This window comes from Neoarius graeffei, chromosome 13, assembly GCF_027579695.1.
Source record: "Neoarius graeffei isolate fNeoGra1 chromosome 13, fNeoGra1.pri, whole genome shotgun sequence".
NCBI lineage: Eukaryota > Metazoa > Chordata > Actinopteri > Siluriformes > Ariidae > Neoarius > Neoarius graeffei.
Genome location: NC_083581.1, coordinates 29,035,689 through 29,052,295, shown reverse-complemented (window position 1 = coordinate 29,052,295; position 16,607 = coordinate 29,035,689). Strand labels below are relative to the sequence as shown.

General features: G+C 37.6%; 1 protein-coding gene across 4 annotated transcripts in view; it reads right to left on the bottom strand.

Annotated features, from left to right (window-relative positions):
* Nucleotides 1–15,594, bottom strand: part of ptpn22 (protein tyrosine phosphatase non-receptor type 22) — a 61,610-nt gene extending 46,016 nt beyond the window's left edge. For all 4 annotated transcript variants that reach the window (XM_060937466.1, XM_060937467.1, XM_060937469.1 and 1 more), the window contains exons 1-4: nucleotides 15,094–15,594; nucleotides 2,497–2,605; nucleotides 2,281–2,357; nucleotides 1,691–1,786 (exon numbers count right to left, since the gene is read on the bottom strand). In XM_060937466.1, coding sequence (XP_060793449.1) covers nucleotides 1,691–1,786; nucleotides 2,281–2,357; nucleotides 2,497–2,605; nucleotides 15,094–15,195 — 384 coding nt within the window. In that variant the 5' untranslated portion in view covers nucleotides 15,196–15,594. The remainder of the gene's footprint in view (nucleotides 1–1,690; nucleotides 1,787–2,280; nucleotides 2,358–2,496; nucleotides 2,606–15,093) is intronic.
* Between the last annotated feature and the right edge of the window lie 1,013 nt (nucleotides 15,595–16,607).

The following is a 16,607-nucleotide window of genomic DNA, read 5'->3' as shown; positions in this document are numbered from 1 at the left end:
ATAATACTGTGTCACATCTTAGAAAAGTAACTTGTGGTGTTCCACAAGGTTCAGTATTGGGACCTAAGTTATTTATACTTTATTTGAATGATATTTGTACAGTATTTAATAAATTGAAATGTATTACATTTGCGGATGATACAAATTTATTTTGTTTAGGACCAGATATTAAAGAATTGTTGACAACAGTAGAAAAGGACTTGATCAGGTTAAAAGAATGGTTTGATATCAATGAATTTTCATTTCATCAATAAAATTTCATTAAATGAAAATAAAACAAAATTTATGGTGTTTGGTGGGGTTAGGGCAAATTGTGAAATTCAATTAATCCTAAATGGAGTCGAAATTGAAAGAGTATATGAAACTAAATGCTTGGGAGTAATTTTAGATCATAAATTCAGTTGGAAGCCACATATAGAATATATAAAACAGAAATTATCTAAAACTATTGGTATTATTTACAAAACAAGCCATTTTTTGAACAAGAAATGTCTGCGTATATTGTATTTCTCACTTATAATGCCATATATGTCATATTGTGTTGAGGTTTGGGGAAATACATCTCATCTCATTATCTCTAGCCGCTTTATCCTGTTCTACAGGGTCGCAGGCAAGCTGGAGCCTATCCCAGCTGACTACGGGCGAAAGGCGGGGTACACCCTGGACAAGTCGTCAGGCCATCACAGGGCTGACACATAGACACAGACAACCATTCACACTCACATTCACACCTACGGTCAATTTAGAGTCACCAGTTAACCTAACCTGCATGTCTTTGGACTGTGGGGGAAACCGGAGCACCCGGAGGAAACCCACGCGGACACGGGGAGAACATGCAAACTCCGCACAGAAAGGCCCTCGCCAGCCACGGGGCTCGAACCCGGACCTTCTTGTTGTGAGGCGACAGTGCTAACCACTACACCACCGTGCCACCCCGGGGAAATACATACAGTATAGAACATATATAGACCCTATAATTAAACTCCAGAAAAGAGTTATCAGAATAATAAATAAAGCTTCCTATCATGAAACCACTAATAAACTATTTATAGAGTACTGTACCTTAAAATTTTTAGATATTGTATACTTAAAAACATTAGAAATACTATTTCGAGTAAAGAATAAAAGTCTTCCCACCTGTATTCAAAATTTTTTTTAAATTAAGAGAAAAAAATTATAATTTAAGAGGGTTGGGTGTCTGAAAGAGGTAATGTGAGAACTAATGTTAAATATAGATGTGTTTCATTTTTGGGAGTTATATTGTGGAATGGACTTAGTGATGATTTGAAATTGTGTAGATTGCTGTTGAGTTTTTAAAAAACATTGAAAGGTAAAATAATTAAGGATTACAATGTAAAATGATTGACGTGAAATGATTAAGAAGAATAATTTAGAGTAATTTTTATGTTTTTTTTCTTGTATTACTGATATTCTGGGTTATTTTATGGATTGTACAGGATAGGCAAAAATAAGCCTTGGCTTCAGCCTATTCCTTTTTCGGTTACAGAGTTTGTTAATTTTTTTTTGTGAGAAAATGTTTAGTGCAAGCATGTATAATAATTCTTTATCAGCTGAGTGCACAAAATTTAAGTTTTGTACTGTAGATTGTAACCAAAATAGACCATTCATTCATTCATTCATTCATTCAAAATAGTATCACCATGCACATTTAAAACAGTTAAGTGCTCACCTGCACATTGTATTCCCAAAGCATCCTCCAGAAGTCCACGACTGTGTTTGTCAGTGGGCCTTGAGTGGCAATATACTCCAATGGCCCCCAAATTCCCTATGATAAGTTTGAAAAAGATGCAAAGCAGATAAATGATTCATACCTGATACAGATAATGGGATATTGAGTCTTATTCTGCATTACATTTCACCTACTCATTTGTCTTTATAACGCAAAGTATGAAACTAAAACTGACCTTTCTACATTTTTAGTTCATCTCCCTGGTCATGGTGTGAAAGACTCTTCAGTTAAACTCAAATCAGTTCAATTCAATTGTATGTGTACAGTACATAACAATAGCCATTTTTACAAATCAAATTTACAGAAATCTTTGATATGTTGCTCTAGTATCAATTATTTTTGTTTTTATGTAAGTTCGAAGACATGGCTTTTGTCCATATCTAAACATGATTTTCAATGACATGCACAAATGGCAACTGTTTACCTTAGAAATATGCCACATTCAGTAAGCAAAATGTGGTGTTGGTTGTTGGTGGCACTTAAAATTCAAAAAGAGCACATGAAAAGCAAGAGAAATACAGCTCACATACCCGGATGAAATTGGCATTGATGTAGTCCGTGTCATTTTTGGAAATGTTCAGTGAGAGCTTCACTCTGCTGTGGTCAACTGTGGGGAAACACAGTCACTGAACTCTCTTCAGCATGGTCAGGAGTGTAGATAGTGGTTATGAACTCACAATCAGAAACAGTGATTCAAACTGAGCATCTACATCTGTAATAGTAGCAAAAGATAGTGTTTTACTCACATGGAACAATGTCCTTATATCTGTTCTTCTTCACATTCTCCTGCCTCTCAGCTGCCTTGGTGGAGAAGGTCTTCTCTGTGCGGTATTTGGTGGACTGCCTTTTCAATTTCTGATTGAGGAAAAATAAAAACAATGTACATGTTTTATTTAACTTTAAATATTTTACTTACGCTACGTTCACACTGCAAGGCTTAATGCTCAATTCCGATTTTTTGTGAAATCCGATTTTTTTGTGAGGTCGTTCACATTAACAAATATATGCGACTTGTATGTGATCCTCAGTATGAACGAAAAGCAACCTAAAAGTGTTCCGCATGCGCATTGCAGGATACGACGACGTCACACGCAGTGAGCATGGCCAGTGTTTACGGAAGTAAAACCGCCCGGTTGCGGTATGACCCATCCAATCTAGCTTGAATAGCTGCATCCCCCAAATGGAAATCAGCTCCCTAACCTCTGCGTCCTTCCATTGAGAAGATTCAGAACCTTCACAGCCCGAAGCGTCCCTCGCATTGATGTCATGCGCAGGGGCGCAGATACGTTTTTTGAACTGGGGGGGACAAAAAACTGGGGGGGACAAAGCTGCCAGCAAACCAACCCCAACCCCGATATGCCTGTCAAACTTGTTGTGGGTTACCATAGCAACCAAGCTCGAGCTCGCAACCTGTGCAGTCTGCACAGCTCAACCAACCGAATATCAGTCTTTGTTTTGTTTTATGTGAGTTGTTGCAACTATGTATGTACTGCTGTGCACCTCAATAAACCGAATGGTAATTAGTCTTTTGATTTTTCCGTGAGGTTTGCCTTATGCAAAGAAAGACAGCATAGACGTTTTTTCCTCCCTATAAGTGGGGGGGACCGAATGAAGTGAATTTAAATCTGGGTGGGACGAATCCCACCCATCCCCCCCTCTATCTGCGCCCGTGATTATGCGCCATGTTGTTGTAACTTTTTTTGAGAGACCCGCCGCCTACTTCAGCGCAGAATAGTGACGTTTGTGGCTTGTTGATGACGTGTAAGTCGGATGAATGCGACCTGGCGGTTCAGACTGAAGTCGCATATGAAAAGAGCGGATAGGAATCGGAATTAGGACCACATATCCAAATGGCCTGGGTCGGATTTGAAAAAATCAGATCTGTGTCATTCATATTGTCAATAAAAGATCGGATACAGGTCACATATGGGCGAAAAGATCGGATTTGAGTCACTTCAGCCTGCAGTGTGAACGTAGCCTTAGTTGTTTTACATAGGGGTGGCATGGTGGTGTAGTGGTTAGCACTGTCGCCTCACAGCAAGTAGGGTCCACAGGGACCCCGACCTAGCAGTAGTGCTGGAAGAAGAAGAAGAAGAAGAAGAAGAAGAAGAAGAAGAAGAAGAAGAAATGTTTCAACTAGCTCAGTTACACTGACCAAAACTAACATACATGGTTAACTTATCTTAGTTATGTTTTACATAACTAGCTTAGCTATCAGTAACATCACTTGGTTATGTTTTATGCAGCATAGTAATGTTTTACTTGGTTGTTTTACATAGCTTAGTCAAGTTTTAGGTAGTTATATTCTTTGTAGCTTAATTATCTTTTACATAGCTTAGCCATGTTTTACCTAACTTAGTCATGTTTTACTTCACTTAGTTATGTTTCATGTAGCTTAGTTATGTTTTGCATAGCTTTTATGTGTTACATTGCTAAGTAAAGTTTTACTTAACTTTCTTATGATTTACCTAACAGTAATGTTTTACTTAGCTTAGTAAAGTTTCACTTGGTTATCACTTAGTTATCTTTTATGATGCCTAGTTATGGTTTATTTTGCTAAGGTTTTATTTAGATTAGTTATGGTTTGTTAGATACAAGTTACTGAGCTTAGTTATGTTTTAATGTTTTACTTTGTAAAATAAAGCTTTAGTTAGCTATGTTTTACTTAGCTTAGTTACATTGCTCAAAAATAACTTCCATGGTTTTGTTAGCTTAATTGGTTTTTCTTAGCTTAGTTATGTTTTATGAAGTTTAGCTATGTTTTATGCAGCTTACTTGTTTTACAAGCTTAGTTATATTTTACTCAGGTTAGTTACACTGATTAAAAAAGCAACATACATGTTTTACTTAGTTTAGTTATATTTTATTAGCTTAATTATATATTAATTAAATTACTAATGGTTACATATCTTAGTTATTTTTTTACTGAGTGGTGTTTTACTCAACTTAGTTATGCTTTACTTAACTTAGTTATGTTTTTCCCTTGCTGAGTTATATTAATCAAAATCAATATGCGTGTTTTGTTTCGCTTGCGTATGTTTTATGTAGCTTAGTTAATATGCATGTTTTACTTACCTTTATTAGTTATGTTATGTATAACTTATTTACGCTGACTTAGGATAGTCATGTTAGCTTTGTGTTGCTTAACAGTATGCACGTTTTACTTATCTTAGTTATGTTTGCTGAATATGCATGTTTTATTTAGTTATGTTTTGTTTAACAATGCACATGGTTTACTGAGCTTAGTTGTTTTACTTAACTTAGTTATGTTTTACTTAGCTTAGCACCCTTAACTACCCCTCCCCTTCCCCGTACAAAACTCTTTGTGTAAATTATATGCTGCTGCTGTAAATTGCTTTGGAGGAAAAAGAAGAGTTTGTCAGATGCATGATGTAAATGTGCTTAATAAGAGAGCAACAAGAAATCACTCATCTGTGAAGTGGTAAGAACCAATTTTCTGAAAAACTAAATATTAAATGTTATTTTCATAGTTTTCTTCCACCTTTAAATATCTGTTTCACAATCTGCACTGCCAGTGTTTCACATCTGAGGTTTGAAAGTCATGTATGTGAGACTGTGTGTGCTTTGCATGTCTAAGTGCAACTGTTTCCCCTTAGTTTGTTTGTCCCACAAGAGAAAGGCCATCACAATTAGATAATTTTCCAACCACAGCTCACTTCTAAAGCAGTGCGCTAGAGAATACACCCCAAGTGTGTCTTTACCAGCAATACAAAGCTCATTTACCGGCTAAGCACCCACCATTAAACATTTACAAAATGACTGCATGCTAAAGTTCTTCTGGTTCAAAAATATGTTCTTAATTAGAGACTCAGACCTGAGTTTAAAAAGTTTTATTTTTTTCTATGTCAAAGGCAGCAATGGTTATAGATCTGCATGTTCTCATTGCAGAATAACTTGGCGTTTTCTTAAAACAGGTTTAGTAAGATCCAGTTTGGCAGAATTGTTATGTCATGGTTAAGGGAAGTAAATTCCTTTTTGCAGCACATCACTGCATTTAAATCAGAAGCCAGTGTTCTATGTAGACAGCATTTTGGGCAGCATTTGCATACTCTCAAGAAACATTTTCCCTACTGTCCCAATCAGAAGGTCCTGCCAACTAGGCCTACTGAAATGCCTAGTTTTAGCCAGACTTGAAAGCAAGGTAACAAGTGTACTCCTCAGCCAAAGACAATCCCATAATTCTTTTTTGTTGGATGACATAAATAATGCTTTGCTAGTAGTCCGAGAATGTGTTTAGGATGCTCTAATACATCATATAATTGTAGAAATAATGAAAAATGCTGGAAGTAGCACCTTGGGAATGAAAGTGAATTAAAAATGATTACTGCTTTTAACCCATTTGTAATATTTGATCCAGACAGCGAGCCAGACAGAGATCCAGGCCAAAGGACATCCTCTTAGTTCACACTAGATGGATCTACTCATTTGACTCATTGGAGTCAGAATGTCTGTATTTACCTGCCCTGCCAAAAAAAAAAAAGTTGCGCACTTGAATATTTGATTGGATCACCTTTAGCTTTGATTACAGCATGCTTTCGCTGTGGCGTTGTTTTGATAAACTTATGCAATGTCACAATATTTATTTCAGTCCAGAGTTTCATTAATTTTTCACTGAGATCTTGTGTTGAGGATGGGAGAGTCAAGTCGAACCACTGCATAAAGTCTTCTCCAGCACATCCCAAAGATTCTCAATGAGGTTTAGGTCGGAACTCTGTGGTGGCCAATTAATGTGTGAAAATGATTCCTCATGTTCCCTGAACCACTCTTTCACAGTCTGAGCCCTAATTTTATTCCCGTGCCATCAGGGAAGAAAAATCCATTGGTGTGATAACCTGGTCATTCAGTACATTCAGCTCATCAGCCAACTTCATTTTATTGCCCCATAATGTTGCTGAGCCTCGACCTGACCAACTGAAGCAACCCCAGATCATAACACTGCCTCCAGAGGCTTGTACAGTGGCCACTAGGCATGATGGATGCATCGCTTCACGTGCTTCCCTTCTTACCCTGACACACCCATCACTCAGGAATACGGTAAATCTGGACTCATCAGACCACATGACCTCTTTCCACTGCTCCAGAGTTCAATCTTTAAGCTCCCTAGAAAACTGAAGCCTTCTCTCCTGATTAGTCTCACTAACAAGTGGTTTTCTTATGGCCACACAGCTGTTTAGTATTAATTCTGTGAGTCCCTATTACACTGTGAACATGAAAATTATCTTAATTTCACTATTAAACATAGCTGTGAGTTCTACGATACATTTTTTTCCACAAAGTTGATGGTTCTCCACTATCCTTCCAGGTTTTAATAATGCACTGGACAGTTCTTAACCCAATTCCAGTCATTTCAGTAATCTCCTTAATTGTTTTCTTTGCTTGATGCAGGCCAATAATTTGACCCTTCTGAAACACAGTAACATCTTTTCCATGAGCACAGGATACATCTTCCAGCATGGCTGGTTAAGAAATGAGAAGCTACTCACTGCATCAGTTTGGGTTAAAAGAATTGATGCCTGCTGAAACACATTAATTACTGCAGTAATTATCTAATCAAAGGCTCTTAGTTATTTGCTTATTTAAATCCAAATGGCATTTTTTTTTTTTTTGCCAGGGAGTGTATTTACCCAAAGTGACTTACAGATTAACCAGAGAATAACCCAAACTAAATAGGCACTAGCACAGAACCACTACTGCCAACATTCTCATTCTCATCTCATTATCTCTAGCCGCTTTATCCTGTTCTACAGGGTCGCAGGCAAGCTGGAGCCTATCCCAGCTGACTACGGGCGAAAGGCGGGGTACACCCTGGACAAGTCGCCAGGTCATCACAGGGCTGACACATAGACACAGACAACCATTCACACTCACATTCACACCTACAGTCAATTTAGAGTCACCAGTTAACCTAACCTGCATGTCTTTGGACTGTGGGGGAAACCGGAGCACCCGGAGGAAACCCACGCGGACACGGGGAGAACATGCAAACTCCGCACAGAAAGGCCCTCACCGGCCACGGAGCTCGAACCCGGACCTTCTTGCTGTGAGGCAACAGCGCTAACCACTACACCACCGTGCCACCCACTACTGCCAACAAAGCAGTTTTTATTTAACAGGAAGTAATTTGTGATTTTAGTTTCAGAAAAGTGACAGAAGCATGGCAGATGTTTAGGAGCATTGTTGAGATGAGGTGAAAGTGGGCTGAGTGCACTCTTTCATGTATGGGCAGAATGTCTGTTAACATGAATAGTGCTGTGCAAAAGTCGTAAACAGCCTAAATTTTGTCCTAGAGGTCTATTTTCTTCATTAGCATGTCAGTATAAAGGAGTCTCATTTGTTTTGAAATGGTTACAGTAACATATTGAGTAATTGACAAAATTTCTCAGATTAAAACATAATCAAGGCTGTCTAGATGCAGAACACAAAGTTCTCCAAATGTCTTCAAATATCTCCAAATGTCTTCAACTGGTTCTCTTACCAGTTGATTTAGATTTTATGAAGCTCCACAACTGTATGTAGGACAGCTGATGTAATTAATGATAGTCATAGTAGAAGTGATAGCTAACATTATATTTACAGATTAAAGTGAGGACCGAGACCTAGGATTTTCATTTTTTTTTTGTTTCATTTAAAGCTGAAAATAAATGGAAACTTCTGAAATTTTGAAAAATGTAAAAGAAAGAAAGGTACAAGAGGTCAGGTTTAGTTAGGTGTTCCATAAAATTGTACATACCAGCTCAAGTGTACACAGGGACTGGGACATTCTGGAATTCATGTAAATACAGCCAGATCCATAAATATTTGGACATCGACAAAGTTCTTTTAGCTGCCTACTACAGTTTATTGGAGTTAACATTAAATAATGATCACCTCAAAATGCAGTATTTCAGCTTTAATTTAAAGCAATTTAATTCCACATTGAGTGAACGGTGTAGAAATTACATCACTTTTTATATGTGCCACCCCCAATTCTTTTAAGGGACCTAAAGTAATTTGAGGAGCTAACAATCAAAAACTACATTTTCATTTTTAATATTTGATTGCAAATCCTTTCTAACTGAAGTCTGGAACTCAGACATCACCAGTCACTGAGTTTCTTCCCTGGTGATGTTCTGCCAGGCCTCTACTGCAGCTGTCATCAGTTCCTGCTTGGAGTTGTGGTGTTTTGCCTTCAGTTTTGCCCTCAGCATATGAAATACATGCTCAATTGGATTAAAGTTAGGTGACTGACTTTGCAATTTGAGAATGCTCCACTTCTTTGACTTAAAAAAAAAAAAAAAGCCCTGGGTTGCTTTCAAACTATGCTTTGGTTCCATCTGCACCATGAAGGACTGTCCAGTGGGTTTTGAAGCATTTGGCTGAATCCAGTGGCGGCTGCTGGTTTTTAAAACAGGGGAAGCCCATTTTACGCATTCATCGTAAAACCTGTAGGCCGGATATCAAAGCATAGAAAACTGTGCCCCATTAGCATAGTGAACTAGACAACCCTACCTAGTGGCAGAAAGTATTTTTGCTTGTACATTTCATGTTATAGTCTGGCTTGCCAGGCTAGTGCCTCATATCCTTAATCAAAAATATCAAACATCCAAAAATCACTGGCTATTCAACGAAGAGCCTTGAACATCATACCCTGATATGCAACACAGAGTCTTTAACACAACACCCAGCTGTGCAACACATCCTTGAACATCTTCTGCAACACAGTCTGGAAATTCATAACCAGGTAGGCTATGCAACACACAGAACCTTGAATATTATACCCAGGTATAACCTATAACACAGAGCCCACCATTCTCTTAACATTACTGAACAATATACACACTTCAGATTCATGAACATGAACACTATTTATACACAAATTCTGCCCTCCGCTCCTTTTCCAGAAAATGGTCTGTGACCCTGTCATACTAGCTGGTTGTGCTTTCCAGAGACTTCACCAATTTCTGTTAGCAGCTAGCACTGCAGATCCCAATAAGGCTCAAGCTAGCCTACAACCAGATTGAACTACAAATGAAATAAACGAGTGAATTCACGAATGATCAAACTGATAGAATGGATGAAAGTTAACAGAGCACAATGAGTAATATTTACATTTATTTACAGAGTAATGTACAGAGACATCAATGAGAAGAACCGTTTATATGAAAAGAAATTCAGACAGCACTTTGGCACACGACTACACTTTCTCGACATCCGCTAGGGACTGACTGATCATACTTCTGTGTTCCTCGCCGAAGTACTGCCCTCCTCATGTCTTTCAAACACTACCTCCAATAATCCTTTATCAGCCCGGCTTCTTGTCCCTCCCACTGTCTCGTTTAGTCCCAGAGAAGCCCGGCTTCCCTGGAAGTGACGATTTTGTTGATTTTAACCAATAACAACTAGCCGAAATTGGCTGTTCAGAGCCGTCTCGTAGACTGTAACGGATACCCGGCTGCCAGTCAGTGTTGCCAGATACTGCTGACGTTTTCCATCCCAAAATATATTCAAAACCCGCCAAAATGCACTTAAAACCGCCCAATCTGGCAACGCTGCTGCCAGTCCATAGAGCCCATTGAAATAAGAAAGGTTACAGCCTGGCAGCAAAGGTGATTCTCGTAGCAAACTGCAAGTTCATCAGACATCACTCAAATAAGCTACAGGATAGTTATGAACATAAATACAATCTTGGGCATATATTATGTTATGCAAGTTATTGTTTTAATGAGAATTCAATGTCGTAGACGCCGCAGTTTGGGGAGAGAATTTTAGGGGAAGCTCGGCTTCCCTTGTTGCCTCTGAGAAATCGCCCCTGGCTGAATCTGAGTAGATAATATAGCCCTATACACTTCAGAATTCATCCTGCTGCTTTTGTCAACAGTCATATCAATAAATATAAGGGAACCAATTCCATTAGCAGCCATACAGTTATGGCCAGTCATTACCAGTCATTTACATCTAGTGGTAAATCCTCTGTAGTTACTTTGGTGAAGTCTTCTCTTGATTGACTTTTGCACTCGTTGTACGTCGCTCTGGATAAGAGCGTCTGCTAAACGCCATGTAATGTAATGATTGCTGGCCTTGACACAGATATGCCTACCTCCTGGAGGGTGTTCTTTATCTGGCCAACTGCTGTGAAAAGGTTTTTTTCCCCCCATCCACCACAGTTAGTTTCTGGGGTATTCTGGACCTTTTGGTGTTCTTGAGCTCACTAGTGTGTTCTTTCTTTTTAAGAACATACCAAATTGTTGATTTGGCACACCAAATGTTTTTGCTGTCTCTCTGATCAGTTGTTTTGAATTTTCAACCTTAATGATGTTCACTTGCAGTGACAGTCTTTGGACTTCATGTTGAGAGTTAACAACAACCTATTCCAAATGATTTACTTTAAATCAACTCTAGATCTTTTATCTGCTTACTGGTGTTAGTGAAATAATGAATAACACACATCTGGCAATGTAACAACTATGCAGCCAAATAACCAATTACATTTGGTTCCTTAAAAAAGTGGGTAGGGTGGGGGGTGGGACATGCACATATAAAAAGTGCTGTAATTCTTACATCATTAAACCAATTTGAATGTATTAAAGCTAAAAGTCTGCACTTTGAGATCATATTCATTATTTAACTTCAACACCAAAATGATGTGGTAGATAATTATATAACAATAACTTTAGCAATGTCCAAAAATTTGCTTAATTTGTTGCTGATAATATAATTCGTAGTTAAAAATATTATTAATTTGAAAATAATTTAATAAAGGGAATTGTTATTAGTGGACTCCAATATACATCTTTAAAGGGCTATGCATAAAGGCATCTTATTGCACTCATATAGGCTCTGAAGAATCTCCATTTATACTAACAAACTGATAAAAGATAATCAGATATTATCTAAACAGACAAAACTTTTATGTCCATTAAAATATGGTTAATAGTGCAAATGCTGAATTCAGGTCCAACAACACTAAAATAGAAAGATAAATGAAACAAGCAGCAAGTCATTGACCACACTAGCCACCACTAATTCAGGTCTAGGATGCTTCCTGAAAAGAGACAGAAGTGTATAATTATGGTTATTTCTTCTTGGAAAACATCAGTGCTGTTTATAGAATGAATCAAACAAACAAACAAACAAACAAACAAACAAACAAACAAACAAACAAAAAGTCGTGAAGAGTATGATACTTGCAAAATTCACAAAGAAATGGAAGTTATGGCCGATTAGGTGTTTTTACAAGATTTGACTTTGGTGACCTTGACCTTTGACCTTGGCCCACCAAAAACTATGTGTGACCCTACTGAGTTGTCCTGTGCAGTTTGGTGAAGATTGGTCAAGAAATGATGACGATAGAGCACCAACAAACAAACGGACAGATCAACATACATCTCCGATTTTCGCAAATAACAAACAAACAAACAAACAAACAAACAAACAAACAAACAAACAATAAATAAATATGCCTATAAAAAATAAATGAATAAATAATAAATGGCTATGTAATAAATCTTGAAATAAATGAAACAAATATAAAAATATAAAAACAAATGTAAATGTAAGTATAACGGGTGAATATAGTTAAACAAACAAACAAACAAATAGGCTTTTCTTTCAAAATGATATTTTTAAAGAACGTCATTTATTTATTTCAGAAAACTTTTATTTCTTACTGCCGCATTTATTTCATAGCTCTTTTTATTTCACTGGGTTATATTCATATGAATGGGGTGAAGTTATCTCACAGGTTCATTTGAATATACATATTATACATAATACATTTACATATTCTGTATATTGTGTATATTCTGCAAAGCACTTAATCATCACATTGTTATTATTTTTTATTCTATTTATTACATTTTATTTTACTCCCTTTCTTTTTTACTACTTTTACTACTTTTTTATAAACTGTCTTCACGATCTATGGAGCACTGCAATAAGCATTTCATTGCATGTCGTACTCTGTATGATTGTGGAGGTGACAAATAAATTTGAATTTGAATATAACAGGTGGAAATAATTAGAGCTAGGTAATAAATGTGGCATTAGGAAATAGAAGTCCCCTGGAATAAATAAAAGTGGTCCCCTGAAAAACATCATTTTGAAATAAAAACGTATTTATTTATTTGTTTGTTTGCTTGTATTACTCATTTACACATATATTGTTTATGTATTTAGTCTCGTGTATTTCATAATTTATTTTATAGCCATATTTGTTGATTTCATAAGCCTTTATTTATTTACAACTGAGAAGTAACAGGAGTGCTACCCGTATACCTCAGACCACTAGTGCTCATGGAAGGGAAGAATAATCAAAGATAGTGGAAGAATTATTACCATAAAAAATGGCATAAAAAGTCCAAGTCCAGGTGAACTTCATGGTTTTTACAAGTGCATTTGAAGATACATTCAAAGTTCTTGCAATTTTTTGGACTGACTGACCTTCATGTCTTAAAGTAATGATGAACTGTCATTTCTGTTTACTTAGTTGAGTGGTTCTTGACATAACATGGTTGTCAAATAGGGCTATTTACCCACCCACCCACCCATCATGGAGGCATGGAGAGAGATGGAGGCATTTCCAGCTGAGTTCGTGTGAGAGGCAGGGTACACTCTGGGCAGATCACCCATCTATTGCAGGTCTAACACATCCATGGTCAATTTAGAGTAGCCAGTCAACCTACTCTGCATGTCTTTCAACTGTGGGAGGAAACCAGAGCACCTGGAGGAAACCCATGCAGGCACGGAGAGAACATGCAAACTCCACACAGAAAGGCCCCAAATAGCCACAATGTTTGAACCCAGAACCTTCTTGCTGTGAGGCACCACTGTGCTGCCCAGGGATGAACCCCTTCTTCCAAAAAAATATTCCCTCAGTTGGTGGTTGTAGCATATAATGTATATAGTTTTTTCATTCTTATTAAACCATTCAGTGAGGCCTCAAGCCCTGTGGATGAGGGAGAGGTCTTCCTGGAATAGACTACACCCATCTGAATGAGGTAAAGGTGATCAGTCAAAAGAACTTCTGAGGGAACAAGCAGACCCAAGCCATGCAACAAAAATACCCCCACATCATAAAAGAATCACCAGTATTTCCTTTCATTTGTCCTCTGTCTGTATGTTGGTATTTTGTAATAAACAGCACAGTTTTACTGGTTTAAATGGTTCTTGGTCAGTGGCAAATCCATTGCAGAACAAAAAGGTTAAGAAGGATGTGTGTATATCAGTGTCAAATAGAAAGGAAAGAAAGAAAATACATTTATGTATTTACCCTAATAATGGTTTCCTGCAGTCTACCATAAATGTACAGTATCTACAGTACAGTGGTATTTTAGGAAAGACAACTTAATTCCTGTTATCACTTACACTATAACAGTTCTAAAATCATTGTCTCATCAGCCTCTCTTTTTAATTTAATAAGAAAAAAATCTTGATCTTGAAGATCGTGGCACAAAAAAAAAAAGTGACAAAGCACTGGAGACTCCTTCCATAATTGTTTAATAAACACTTTCTTACTGACAGCCTTATCAACAACCACATACATGATTATAAATTTTTTGTTTATAACAATTTTTAAAAATCCGTTTATTATTTGACTAGGTTAGGTGAAGCTTCCACATTACAAGTCCCCGTGTATATACTATAGCCGTTACTATGTTAACGTATTCAAACACGTCATGGTAAAATAGGGTAATTACAGCCAGACTTTCGGAGCTGATGTTAAAGAAAATGAATCAACGCCTTCTGATCAATCAGATTTGGTTATTCATATTGCTCTGGTATCAACAAATATTTTGAACTAAAAAAAATATATCAATGTTTGGATGCTTTGATCATCTGAGAATAATCTAGAACAGAGTGTATACTGGTTAACACACAATAGATTTGTGTGTAATGGTGGAAGGAGAAGATAATCTTCTAAGTTCTCTTTTTGAGACATTTCCCTCTCCCAGAAGAGGAAGTGTATAATAAGAGTGTGAATCCACACAGTTAGTCATCAGCTGGCTAGTTTAACTGAATTCTGAATATTTTTCTCTTTTGGCCAGTTATTTGAGGCTGACACAATACTATTACAACTTTCTGTTTACACACACACACACACACACACACACACACTTATATCCTGGAATCAGATCTGACCTGTTGGTTAAGATTATTAAAACAATATTGTTGTCCTGACTTCTAGACAAACACAGTCATTGTCTGAGAAGTTCAAGGTTTTAAGACAAATCACTGACACTACTGTATACAACCTGCCTTTTTAAGGAAGCCCTAGCTGCATTACACTTTCACAGCAGAAGCCACTTCACAATCAGCCATACTATCAGACATTGAAATGAACTCACCAAGAACTCAACAGCATAGGCACCATCTTCATGAGCCGATGTGGCCTCTTTGATGGCAAACTGGTCCAGGAAGCTCCTCAGGAGCTGAGCTTGGAGTTCCATGGTGTGGCAAGTCCCCCAGCAGTGCCCTCTGTCATGTCATATGGCTTTGAAGGCTCCAATGGCTTGTACACTCTGTCTCTGTCTTGCTCTTCAACTTCTCACCCTCTTCGCTGTATTCTTCTCTCACTCTCTCTTTCTTTCTCATTCACTCACCTTGTCTGTCATCGCTCCCTTCAGCTGAGAAGTTGCCTAAGTTTTGAGGAACCTGAGTGCAGAAGCACTAGATGGGCTGTCGTCACGGAAGCTTGTCAACAGGTTTCTGTGGTCAGAATAAAAATACCACCACTGTTCTCAACTCTGCCTGTCTCTTGCTAAGTTGTTCTCTTCTCACACTTTGCCTCTCTCACTAGTCTTTTTTTCTTCTCTCTCTCTCTCTCTCTCATTCTGTCCAAAAGACACTCTGTGTTACTGGGTCCTAGAGCCGCCCCAGCACAGGAAGCATGCAGTGGGTGTGATTTTGTTTTTGTGTCTAAGACAGTGTGTGTAATAGAGAGAAGGAATCTTACACGGCTATGGCACTCAGCAGGCAGCTGAAGTGGCATGGCCTGTTGGACAACACTCAAGGTGCTCTGTGTGACATTCAGGGTGTAACTGAAGTAGGAATATGTCTATGTGTGACAGATGGCTGCAATAGATGTCATTGTTTTCCGAGCTACCATACATTTAAAATACGAACATATGAGTGCCTTTTCAAATGGTTGGTTAATATATTAGGGCACACAAGAAAACCAATTTCAGATTTATCTAATAGGAGTCTGACTGACTAGGCCTCAAGTTTTTTGTTTTTTTTTAAAGCTAGCAAAATCCCTTATTTTTGGCCCCATCTAGGGGGTATTTTTGGAATTACATCATAGATGGAGAATTTAGTTCAATGGTTGAGCATATCATTTTGCTGGAAATGCTTGTTGGTAATTTAAAAAAATTAAGACATATCTTTTCAAAAATCAGTGTACTTGTTTTCTTCACTGTTTACTCTTTTTTAGATATATACTGGGGGTGGCATGGTGATGTAGTGCAGGGTTTCTGCAGGCTTGAACAAGTTCAATTTAAGACTTTTTAAGACCTTTTTAAGACCATAACAGGTTAAATTTAAGACTTATGCCGCACAAAAAAAATTAAGAAAATTGGGAGAGCCTGAATTATTTTCAAAATAACAAAATTTATTATCATTCACCAATGAACTCATTACATCCCTAGGGTGCATTCTTGCATTAATGAGGAACTAAGTTGCAGTGGAGCCAAAGACATCCTGCAAATCACTTGAGGATGAGGCATTCGATTCTGTACGGTTTGCGTGTTGTAACGTTACAGTTTGCACGGAGTTAGCTGATACACCGTCTCGAGATGTGCTTGGACCTGACACCGGTGAACAAAATTGAGTGATGGCATGTAAATGTTGCAGACTTTTAGAG